Raw genomic sequence first — 12,030 nt, forward strand, 5'->3', positions numbered from 1 at the left:
TGGTAAGCAACTTTGTGCACGTCAGCCCTCCGCTCACCTGAACAATACCCCGGGGGCAGGGAAGTCAGGAAACTCCCTCACCGACCGGTACAGCAAAGCTTCCTTCTCCTGATCGCACATGGTCACAGAGATCTCCTCACTACAGCAACCCGGAAGTCATGTCAACACAGAACAGGAAGTGGATGTGGTATGCGTGCTTCGAACAGCCCGGAAGTGTTTAGATCGGTCACTAGGTAACAGAGCTCAGTGTCAGAGCATCAATCCCAGCCAATAGAATAGCTTGACAGGGACGTCGGGCACAGCACCGAGAGTGGGCGTGTCCTCTCTTTGTAGGGGGATGGGGTGTTGGGGTGCACTTGTAATATTGCAGGGTGATAGGGGGGTGAAGCAAGGGTTGGGGGAGGTATTGGGGTGCATTGCTATTAGTGCAGGGTGGTAACATTATTGCACTGTGTGATTGTGCATTATATGGGGGTTCAAGAAGGTAAATACGTGATGGGGTACATGGCTATATTTGTGGGGTGACAGGTAGGGGGTGCAGTGGTTTTGCTGGGTGATATGGGGGTACAGGAAGGGGGGCAGGAGATGGGGTGCATTATTTCAGAACGGGGGGGGAAGGTATTGGGGTGCAGGGTGATATAGGGGTATGGGAGGGGGAGACAGGTAATGGGGTGCACTGCTAATATTCTGGGGTGATATTGGGGGTTCAGGAAGAAGAGAGAGGTGTTTCAAGAAGCTTTAGGGGAATTGGGGGTGATAGCAGGTGAGTGGGTGCTCCGGTATTTTAGCTGGGTGATAAGGGGGGGGTGATAGGGTGAACTCATTTTTTCTGTAGCTGATAAAGGTAACACAGATGATGGGGTACAGGAAGGAGGGCAGGTGATGGGGTGCACTGGTATTATTCCAGGATGACTGGAGGGGGGTGTCACTATACTGAAGAGAGGGGTTGGGGTGTACCATTACCACACAGCCATTGTTGCAGTATGATAAGGGGGTATAGGAAGGGGTAGACAGGTAATAGGTGCACCGGGATTATAGCCGGGTGATATGGGGGTACAGAAAGAGAAGACAGGTGACGAGGAGCTCTGCTGTTGTGCAGGGTAATATGGGGGTATTGGAAAGGTAATGGGGTGCACTGGTAATATTGTGGGGTAATATAGGAGTTTAGGTAGAGAGACCGGTGTCCGGTGATATGGCAATACAGGGAAGGGTGAGACAGGTGATTGTGTGAACCGGTATTATTGCAGGGTGGTATAGGGGTTTATGGATCATCGTGGACATGTATATATAATATTGGATCGTGTATCTTTGGGCGGAAGAGAAGAGGAGGGAGGGAAAGCCAGGCTTTTGAAGGGCAACCAGAGTTAAATTTATAAACACAAAATTTTATTGTTCCAACAACACAATTTAAAAGATTAGGAGCTGTGTCTCTATAAATGAATCCTAGGCTATAACATATAACCCCTAGTTTCGCAAAAAATAGCAATATGGTTTAGTATCATGCTAGGTTAGCAACGGCGGTAAGGTGTCCAATCTGATGCATTTCTCCCAAACTGGGCTTCCTCAGGGGTAAGGGGAAACTATCCCTTCTAAAAGCTCTTGGGTTACCACCTTTGGTGAAAATAACATCCTCTCTGGGAAAAAAAACTTGACGATCTCACTGCGCATGTATCGGCAGTTTAATCCCTATTGATGAAAGGGCTCCTTCTGCGCCAAGAGCCTCTTGGGATGTGTGACATAGGTATCATAGGAGGTTGGGCGCAACCCAACTTTTAATAAAAAAGTGTTGCACTTAAAACACTAACACACAAGTTTTACTTTAATTAAAAGGGTTGTCTACCCCTTAATGTAAGTTAAAAATTCTGATGGCACACAAGGATGCCATCAGAATTCTGATGCATACAAGGGGTTAAAGTGCAACAGGCACAGGGTGACCGTGCAGTGTCAGGGTTTTGGGGGTAAATAAAGGATAACAGAAGGCTCAGTGTCAGTAATTTGGTTGATGGGGGTACATGAGTAACAGAGTGCAGTGTCATGGGGTAACAGGAGGTTTCAGCATGATGGTGGGGTACTAGATGAAAGGATGCATGTATTATCACATTTTTAGTTTTTTTTTTTTTTCTTTGTTTCATATTGCTGATGAAGGGGAGAGGGTTTTGACCACAAAATGTGTTGGATGTTTTATGTGATTGTAGTATGAATTAATAAAGTTTTTTTTTGGTCTCTTAAATGTCTGCTTCTGATGCTTTGTTTAGTTATTTGTTGTTGGCACATAAGCACAAGCAACTGGCTGCACAAAAGCATGCGTAAAGCATGTCGCACCATGTTCAGAATGGAATGGAGGGTGGTGTGGTTACTGCTTTCCCCTGCTACAAGTAATATGCACCCATAGCAGCCCCATGTTCTGGGAGTTATGGAACAGCTGGCAAAGTGCCAACCATTGGAAGCCGTGCAGGATTACTTGATGCCAATGTGGTCTGAATCTGATCAGAGAACATTGCAAATTGTTTTTGCTGGGCAATCACATGAAATGGATCAATCACTTATTTGCATGAGATTTCCAATGCAATGGCTCACATGTAATTATCCACACTCCTGCATAAAACCCATTAGGGCTATTTTATACCCGAGTTCAGTATCCGTCAAAGTAAGAAACAAGAACAAAAAATTAAATGTAATGCAAATTAATTTAATCCAAAATTGTAAATGGAAACATTTGCTTTTTACCAGTATAAAACAAAGAAACCAGTCCCTCCTAATATTCAAGTAAAAAAATGCCATTGCACACTGATCCTACTAACCTGTTTACGGGCTGCCATTGTTGAGCTGTACTAAAAATGTTTGCTACCTGGCTGTAGTGAGAAGGTCAATATGACAATGAGTTCCATCAAAGATCTGATGCTACACATAGAGATGTCCAAATTTTTGTACTTTCCTGCTTAGCATAATTGTGATGTTACTGAATAGCAAAGGTTCAGCATCAGGTACCTTAGTACAAGGTCAGCTATGGCAGCCCCTAAATCGGACAAATTTACTGGACCCATTTACACGCTGATCATAAAGAAAACTTATAAAAATGGCAGTAACATTTATAACTGGAAGTTAAATAACCTTAAGAGACCGTTTAATGTGCATTTAGGTGTCCCCCCCCCCCCCTTTAGAGCCCAAAAGGACTGCTGCCCAATCTCCTGCCTCAGCTTAGCAGCCCAAAAAGTCAGGTTTTTGGCACTTAGCTTAGGCTGGAGGCACAGCAGTCACTCTCTGGTCTTTGGGAGAACAAACCTGCACATAGCTATCCCCAGTCAAATAAACAAAAGGAGCTAAGATTTACATTTGGTGATCAGTTCTTTTAGCAAACATTTTAAAATTTGGTGTTTAAAAAAATAACACTTCCTTAGAAAACTGAAAATAGTTACGATTAGCAAAATATCCATTAAAATACCATTATAGGTTCAATGTCCTTTGATGCTGCTAGAATTTAGGAAACTGACACTTGTAGAAAGGACATCCAGATGGACAAAAGGTAATTCACATATATTAGGTCCATTCCTTTAACTTAAAATGATTGCATAATCATTTATAAAAGTCCCAAATGATATCAGTGATTAAAACAGTCACTGAGACTCCTCTTCCTTCAGTTTCTTGGCAAGTCTCTCCAGTATTACATTCAAGTCCATAGTCTTGTTCAGTTTGTAGTAAGTATCCTTCCTGATGGGATGAATTGAAAGCCACTCTGGTAGGAGCTCTGTCATCAGTGATAAATGCTTCTCCATCTCTCCTGCAGAAACAAACCGATTTAGTAATGGAATCTTTAGGCTCCAGCAGTCAGAAAATACAGAGGACCTATACAGCCTTAGGTTGGAGAGTACCCATACCCCAAAATATAGACTCCATATGTTCAATGCAATTACAACAATTCAAGATCGACTTAAGACCACAAGTAGGTAGATGAAATTAGTCATCTTTAAATGGCATAAACAGGAGCAGAGATTATTGCAGCATTAAGGTCTGAAAATGTGGAATCGGCTCCCTCAGGAAGTAGTTTCAGCAAGTTCTAATGATTGCTTTAAGAAAATGCTGGATGGTTTCTAGAAGCACAAAATATGACGGGATAAAAGCTTTAAAGTAAAGATAACAGACTGTTGATCCAGGGAACATTCGATTGTCTCATGGAATCGAGAAGGAATTAATTTTTTTTTTTGCCCCTGTTGGAGCAAATTGTACCAGGGTTTTTGCCATCCTCTGGTCAACTATGTCCATAAGGTTTTATATCTGGTATGTTTATTTCTCTAGTGGTTGAACTTGGTGGTGGACTTATCCCTTTTTTTAACCTGACTTACTATGTAACTATATAGGGGGGGGGACACTAGAAAACAGCTGACTGTCAGTTGCCTGCATGCCCCGTACAGCAGAATTTAGATCTGGTCGGAGTAGCTCACTGCCAGCTCATACACGTTCCAGTTAACCAATAAATGTCTGTGATGTTTATGATTATGTCATTGTGCTATATTTCCTTCCACCAGTTTCCTATCCCAAACATGTCTGATCTATAGTTTAACTGTTATATTACAGCTGTTCCTGTGTGCAGATTGGAACCTTGTCTCACCTGTAGACATAGAGGAGCGAAAACTGGAGATGACCCTGTTGCACACAACTTCCACAGTTAATGCCGGTTTCTTTTCTGCCACAAACACATTACGAAGGATTCGTGCCAACTCCGGCAGCCTGGACATCATGAGGATCCGCTCTTCATGCTGAGGCTTACGGGTCATCATGGCTTGAAGCTTTTGTGCTTCTTTTGCTCGAATCTGAAAGATTGAGGGAAAATAGTTGGTAAAAAGAACAAAAAATTCCCGACCATGCTTACTATGGGTCAAACACTTAAGTACTAAAGACTTGTAATTGACATGAGAACCAGGATGTAGACTTGTATCTAAACCCAATAACAGAAATGTAATATTTTGAAGCGTAAAATGTATCTAAGCCAAGGAGAAATATTTGCCAGAGTGAAGCTTAAAAGATAAGTGAACTTTTACTAACTTTACCTAACCTAACCTATTCCAGAATCCAAAGCATTGTGGTTAAGTACTTCCTCACATTGCCCTCCAATCCTACCTGCACATGGGTAGTACAGCCCTATATACTTCAATAAGACTTGTCTATCTTCCTGTTCCCTCTCAGGGAAACAACCTATAAGTCTTTGAAGTAATACTACACAGAAGAGACTTGGGTGAACATAAATAGGTACTGTGGAGCTTTAAATCTTGGTTCGCAGAGAGTGGTTTAGGTCATTCTAGGATTGGGGTAAGTGAAAGTTTTTAAAAGTGCACTTTTCTTTAAAGCAGAGCTGAACAGAGGCACAATTTTAGTTTACTCACCCTCTCCAGCAGTGACTGGGAAACTCCTTTTAGGGCACTTGGAGGGGCTGGTGCCGGCTTAGGCTCCTCTTTCGGAGTTTGTTGCGCCTCTGCGACACTGCTCTCGGCAGTCTTCAAGGCCAGGTTTGCTAGAGCCTTTTCCATCTGAAAGAAAAACACATTGATAAATCATGAAGCAATTTATAATGTAAATGAACACAAATTAGTACTTAAACCCATTAACATGGTATACTCCGGAACCCTGAACGCACCTTGGGAGTCATCATGCCCCTCGCCTTATTCAACACCTCCTGAGCTGTAGTCAGTTTCTCCACTTGTGGAGGCTGTGGGAGTTCTGCTGGAATCACATCTGGAACTTCATCAACATTAAACCGTGGATGCCAGCGAGTGATCTGATCATCAGGAACCTCCAAAGGAGGATTCAATGTTGCCAGGAAAGCCTAAAACAATTGAAGATATGTAATGTAACTATACCACACAACTGAAGTGTTATGTTAAGGGCTCGGGCACTTAAATCAAGTCGGAACTGGCAAACCAACCTTGTGGTGTTGCTTCACAATATTTGTCAGGCTGCAATGAAATATCCGCCTGCGTTCCAACAGGCGAGTTGCTGTCAGCTGAAGACGCCCATCCAACTTGTCCTCTGTAAAAGAAATAAATAACATGTTTGTCACATTTAGTTATGTTTAAACATTAAGCATGAAGATATGGTAAAATGACCAAATGGCCAAAGAACCATAGCAGCAAAGCTGCAGTCACTCTGCATATAGTTTTATGTGGAAGGGACATACATTGTAAGCCATTGAGAACCTACAACACTACACATTAACCACATAGTGTTTCTCAAGTCTATGAAAAGAGTACTTGAAGACTATGAATATGGTAAACCGATCATGGTGCAATGCAGATGTATGTAGTACAAATATCACCACAATAGTGATGCCACAAGAGCATACCGGGGGCATTATCTTGGCAAAATACTCAGGGTGCAGACAAAGGGTCAATGAACAGGGACACAAACTAGTTCGTTTAGAAGCCCCATGGTACAAAGTTAAAATTGCTGTTGCACTGTAAAGATGGGGATATGTAGACAAACATATTTGGTGTTCAAAGCAGCATAAAAGTCTTCCTGGTGAATGATTGCAATGACAGATATTGTGAAGTCCATCCAGACCACATTTAGCATGCCGAGAATGTATTTGAAAATAGCGAACATAATGTAGTTAAACCACCTCAGTTATGCTAAAGGAACTGGGACAATGACATCTTGAAGACCCAAGAGGGTATGATTGACATGCGAAAGTGTGTTCATAAGCCAAAATACCCCCAATGCAATTGTGACATCACCGGAATAAAAAAGGTTTAAATGAGGAAATGATTTATATAGAAATCCGGGCTCCTCACCATCAGGTATGATTGGATCCACAGTAAGTTGGTAGTCTGTCTTCTTCACACCATCTTTAAAGGTTGGGATGTTCTTTTCCTGTCTAAACTTGTAGGCTTTTGGATACACTGTTTTTATTTGCCCCACATTACGCACCTCAAATTGCCTGAAAAACAAATTTTCAGATTAGACCATATACCCTCCAATTAAGACAAAGACACCCTAGCGAAGAAAAAGGAAAAATACAACTTACTTTCTCATCATATCTTGGACCCCTTGTTTCACTTTGGAAAAGGTGACCGTTTCAGAGCGGTTGAAGAGCATGCCAACAATTGTGTCCATACTGCGGAACATTTCAGACAGAATTTTGTACTTGAATGGCAGTGAAAGTCCAGGGGGAACATCCTGAGCAAGAGTGTGGAAGCGTTGATAGGCTGGTGCTTTCTCACTGAAACAAGGGAAAAAAAAAAAAAAAAGTAGCACAATGAACATTTTTTAAATGTAATACCAACCAACAATATTAGGTTTTACATGTCACAAAGGCAGCAATCCTATTTAGTTAGTGCACAAAGCAGAGAATAACTTTACCAGCAGTGTAAGCATGTTACTCTGCCCCATGCACAGCCTTAGTGGAAAAAAATCCCCTTCCACTCATGCACAGTTATTGGGGTGCCGTGCACAAGTGCAGCTAAGTGTTCTCAGCAAGGATGATTGTGAACAGGCAGGCAAGTATAGCATGCGCACCGAGATCGGCAATCTCCCCCCCCCCCATCTACGCCACCTAATCTCGCGCCTGCTCAGTGTGATATCGGGTGACGTGAAAAGGATGGCGGCACCAGCCAAAGAAGGATACCAGGACCCAAACCAAGAAACCTCCCGACTGATCTTCGGGATTAAAAGGTAAGGGTGATTGTTTTTTATTTTGATTTTAGTTTTGCTTGAAGGAATGGTCTGCTATAAAGCTGCAATTTACCAGCCTGGTGATTTTCCAACATGCCAGTAGGTTTTAGTTAAACATTTGTTGCTTTTTAACACTCTGCTTGTAACTTCGACACTTCATTTGTCAGTTTCATTTGGCATCAACTTACTACTGCAATTTAATAACTTACCTCTCATTTGTTGTCTCTTCCACTGGCTCAGGAGCCTGGATTGCTGGCTTCTCTGCAGCTTTCTTCTCTCTGATCTTGGTTCCAAGTTCTTGAGCTTGTTTAATCCTTGCTTTCAGGTCGGTGACAGTAACTTTGCTTTCTACAGGTGCGGCTGGAAGCTTGAGTTTCTGAGAAATTTCCTGAATCCTCTGCAGCCGAGATTTGAGATCTGAAAGGTTTTCTGGCCGAGGCTACAAGAAATTGGAAACAGTTTTAATTGGCAACTAAAGTTTAAGGCAACCGAATAGTAAATTTTAGAAACACTCCTGGGAAGTGCCATCTGGCAGCTTGAACTTCATATCCATAAGCCTGCTTAATTATTTCACATTTTCATTGCAACTATACAAAGAATCCTGCATTTCCACAACCAGCTTCTCCAAAGAGTTGATAGGTGGTTCCTTGAGCAATGAACAATTTGGGCCCGCTTAGGTCATGACACCAACCATCTTATTGGCTATGTAAGGGCGACATTCTTCCTACTGACCATCACAATAATGTATTGTGATCTGTGGATACATTTTATTTTTAAAGGGGTTTCTCAAAAATTAAACATTTCAAGGGTTCCCCATGTCAAGAAGGTTGGGAAACTGCTCTATAGGAACAAAGATGTTCCTATATAGAACAAGCAGTTGCATTTACAAAAGTTAGAGATTGATCTTGCTGTAAGGCATCTCCGCCCCCCCCCTTTTGTGATTAAACACTCTAAAACCAAACAAAGTCCCATGACAATTACTTACCTTGGCATCAGCCGCAACAGGGCTACTTTTCAAGACATTTTTTGGAGAGAGGGTCACATTAACCAAATCCTTGATCTTCTTGCCAAGTGATGGAGTCACACAATCGATATCTGGTTTGGAGCATGGGGTGGCGCACTAAAAGAAAAACACAATGATCTTTATATAGCTCATGTTAAACTTTATGTATTGCTTACACACAGAGCACATTAGAAGTCCAGGCAAGACTCGGCTCCCGGGAGGCAAGACTCGGCTCCCGGGAGGCAAGACTCGGCTCCCGGGAGGCAAGACTCGGCTCCCGGGAGGCAAGACTCGGCTCCCGGGAGCATATGCACAGAAAACACACAGTACAGAATGTAAGTAAAAAAACTTTTGTTAGGAATGGTAACAGAAGAGCCACACAGTGCAAGATAGGAGTAGGTAATTAGTTGGGTGGGAGTAGTAGTACACCAGAGAAAGATCTGATAGAATGATAAAGGATATCAGTAGCACAATGGGGCATTTACCCCCCCCCCCTACAGGTGGGGGTAGCAGTAGAGGAGGTGTGCAATACATTGAGAGTACAGTAGTACAGTACAGGTTAATGATGGGAGTAGTAGTGGATTGTGTAGCATTGTGCAGTGGATGATATGGGTAGTAATAGTACAGTGCAGAATAATGATGGGAGTAGTAGTGGATTGTGTAGCAGGGGGGCAGTGGATAATAGGGGTAGTAGTACTGTGCAGGTTAATGATGGGAGTAGACATGGATCGCGTAGCAGAGTGCAGTGGATGATAGGGGTAGTATTTATGTGCAGGTTAATGATGGGAGAAGTAGTAGATTGTGTAGAACAGGGCAGTGGATTATAGGGTAGTAGTACAGTGCAGGTTAATGATGGGAATAGCAGAGGGTAGTGGATGATAGGGGTAGTAGTGCAGTGCAGATTAATAGTGGATCGTATAGCAGAGTGCAGTAGATGATAGGGGTAGTAGTACAGTGCAGGTTAATGATAGGAGAAGTAGTTGAGTGTTTAGTACAGTGCAGGTTAATGATGGGAATAGTAGCGGGTTGCATAGCAGGGATCAGTGGATGATAGGGTTAGTAGTAGTGGATTGTGTAGCATGGTGCAGTGGATGATAGGGGTAATAGTACAGTGCAGATTAATGATGGGAGTAGTAGTGGATTGTGTAGGTGGGGGGCAGTGGAAGATAGGGTAAGTAGTAGTAGTAGTAGTACAGTGAAGATTATTGATGGGAGTAGTAGTGGATTGTGTAGCAGAGTGCAGTGGCTGATAGGAGTAGTAGTACAGTGCAGGTTAATATTGGGAGTAGTAGAGGGTCGTGTAGCAGGAGGCAGTGGCTGATAGTGGTGGTAGTAGTAGTAGCAGGGGGCAGTGGCTGATAGTGGTGGTGGTAGTAGTAGCAGGGGGCAGTGGCTGATAGTGGTGGTGGTAGTAGTAGCAGGGGGCATAGTAGTACTGTGCAGGTTAATGATGGGAGTAGACATGGATCGTGTAGCAGAGTGCAGTGGATGATAGGGGTAGTATTAATGTGCAGGTTAATGATGGGAGAAGTAGTAGATTGTGTAGAATAGGGCAGTGGATTATAGGGTAGTAGTACAGTGCAGGTTAATGATGGGAATAGCAGTGGGTTGCATAGAAGAGGGTAGTGGATGATAGGGGTAGTAGTACAGTGCAGATTAATAGTGGATCGTGTAGCAGAGTGCAGTAGATGATAGGGGTAGTAGTACAGTGCATGTTAATGATGGGAGTAGTAGTGGGTTGTGTAACAGGGGGGCAGTGCAGGTTAATGATAGGAGAAGTAGTTGAGTGTTTAGTACAGTGCAGGTTAATGATGGGAATAGTAGCGGGTTGCATAGCAGGGACCAGCGGATGATAGGGGTAGTAGTAGTGGATTGTGTAGCATGGTGCAGTGGATGATAGGGGTAATAGTACAGTGCAGATTAATGATGGGCATAGTAGTGGATTGTGTAGGTGGGGGGCAGTGGAAGATAAGGTAAGTAGTAGTACAGTGAAGATTATTGATGGGAGTAGTAGTGGATTGTGTAGCAGAGTGCAGTGGCTGATAGGAGTAGTAGTAGTAGTACAGTGCAGGTTAATATTGGGAGTAGTAGAGGGTCGTGTAGCAGGAGGCAGTGGCTGATGGTGGTGGTAGTAGTAGCAGGGGGCAGTGGTGTGCAGAGGCCTCGGTAGAAGCTGTACACTCCGGGGTTACCTGATCTTCCTCCTCCGGCAGTCGGAGCTTCTTTCGGGCGGACCTCTTGATGACCACATCGGGTCGGAATAGGTCGGAGGTCTCGCTGTCCGCTCGGCTCCTTTTCTTGCTGCTCGGTCTCAGTGAGGCCGATGAGGGCGGCTCGATGCTCGCGGCTCGCTCCGGGGTAGTGGGTGGCTTCAGCAGCTCCTGTAACTTCTGGCTGCGGGTCACCGTGCGTGGTCCTTCGGCAGCCACCTGAACTTTCCTCCGCTTGCTCTCCAGGGGCCCCGCCGCCCGCTTCCGCTGCCCGAAGTAATCAGTCACTCGAGTCTGCTCCATGCTGCACTACTCACACCGCCAGCTGATCCAAAGACTGAGAAAAGACCGCGAATCCGACCCGGGGTCACACCCCTCAGAACACTGACGTCACACCCTGAAACCTCTGCTATTGGTCGCTTCCGTGGGTACAGCTCGCTTGGTAACTCAGATTTCCCGGGCAAAAGCAGCCACGTGACTAGCAAACAGAATGTTCCATTATTGCGGGGGAGTACTGAGAGTGACTTATCTGCAAGCTGTTTAGTTTGCAGATAAACGTTTCAAAAGGTTATTGTTTTAGAGTGAAGATCAAATAATAATAATAATATGATGTAAGGAAAAAAAAACATATACTATAAAACAAACCATGTTTAATTTATGTTTTAATGGAATAAAACATCAGCTGGTTTAGGAAGTTTCCTTCACTTCCTGTTTCAGAAATGCAATAGGAAGTGAGAGGACAGTTCTGAAAAAAGGATGAGCATTCACATACTAGTTAGTTATCAATATATAGATTAGTAAGCAGTGCAAAAATCTAATGATATATAATATTATTATTAAACAGGATTTATATAGCGCCATCATATTACGTAGTGCTGTACATTAAATAGGGGTTGCAATTGACAGATACAGAGAGTGATACAGGAGGAGGGGAGGACCTGCCCCAAAGAGCTTACAATCTAAATACTCAGAAATCAGGGTGATATCATTGGTTTGAGCATAGATGGGTTGCATTAAATGGAATCATGTAACCTGCAGCTGTTGCCCCTCCAGGAAACACTATAAAAGGTCTGCTAATTCTGTCAGTTGATATTCTCACCTGTGCAGCCATTTTATTTTTACGTTTACCATAAAATGCGCATTTATACATTCAAT

General features: G+C 43.3%; 2 protein-coding genes across 2 annotated transcripts in view; both read right to left on the bottom strand.

The window, feature by feature from the left end:
- The window catches only part of APRT (adenine phosphoribosyltransferase), a 9,116-nt gene extending 8,920 nt beyond the window's left edge, over window positions 1–196 (bottom strand). The window contains exon 1 of the mRNA XM_072422651.1: window positions 38–196. Within this exon, the coding sequence (XP_072278752.1) occupies window positions 38–120 (83 nt within the window). The 5' untranslated portion in view covers window positions 121–196. The remainder of the gene's footprint in view (window positions 1–37) is intronic.
- A 2,472-nt stretch (window positions 197–2,668) lies between these two features.
- Window positions 2,669–11,257, bottom strand: CDT1 (chromatin licensing and DNA replication factor 1). Its single transcript, XM_072422652.1, has 10 exons — window positions 10,858–11,257; window positions 8,648–8,782; window positions 7,872–8,101; window positions 7,016–7,210; window positions 6,783–6,928; window positions 5,918–6,021; window positions 5,630–5,818; window positions 5,379–5,522; window positions 4,607–4,808; window positions 2,669–3,778 (listed from the first exon to the last, which is right to left on the bottom strand). The coding sequence occupies exons 1-10, from the start codon at window positions 11,176–11,178 to the stop codon at window positions 3,615–3,617; spliced, it is 1,830 nt and encodes a 609-aa protein (XP_072278753.1). The 5' UTR covers window positions 11,179–11,257; the 3' UTR covers window positions 2,669–3,614.
- Between the last annotated feature and the right edge of the window lie 773 nt (window positions 11,258–12,030).

This window comes from Pyxicephalus adspersus, chromosome 9 (assembly GCF_032062135.1).
Source record: "Pyxicephalus adspersus chromosome 9, UCB_Pads_2.0, whole genome shotgun sequence".
Lineage (NCBI taxonomy): Eukaryota > Metazoa > Chordata > Amphibia > Anura > Pyxicephalidae > Pyxicephalus > Pyxicephalus adspersus.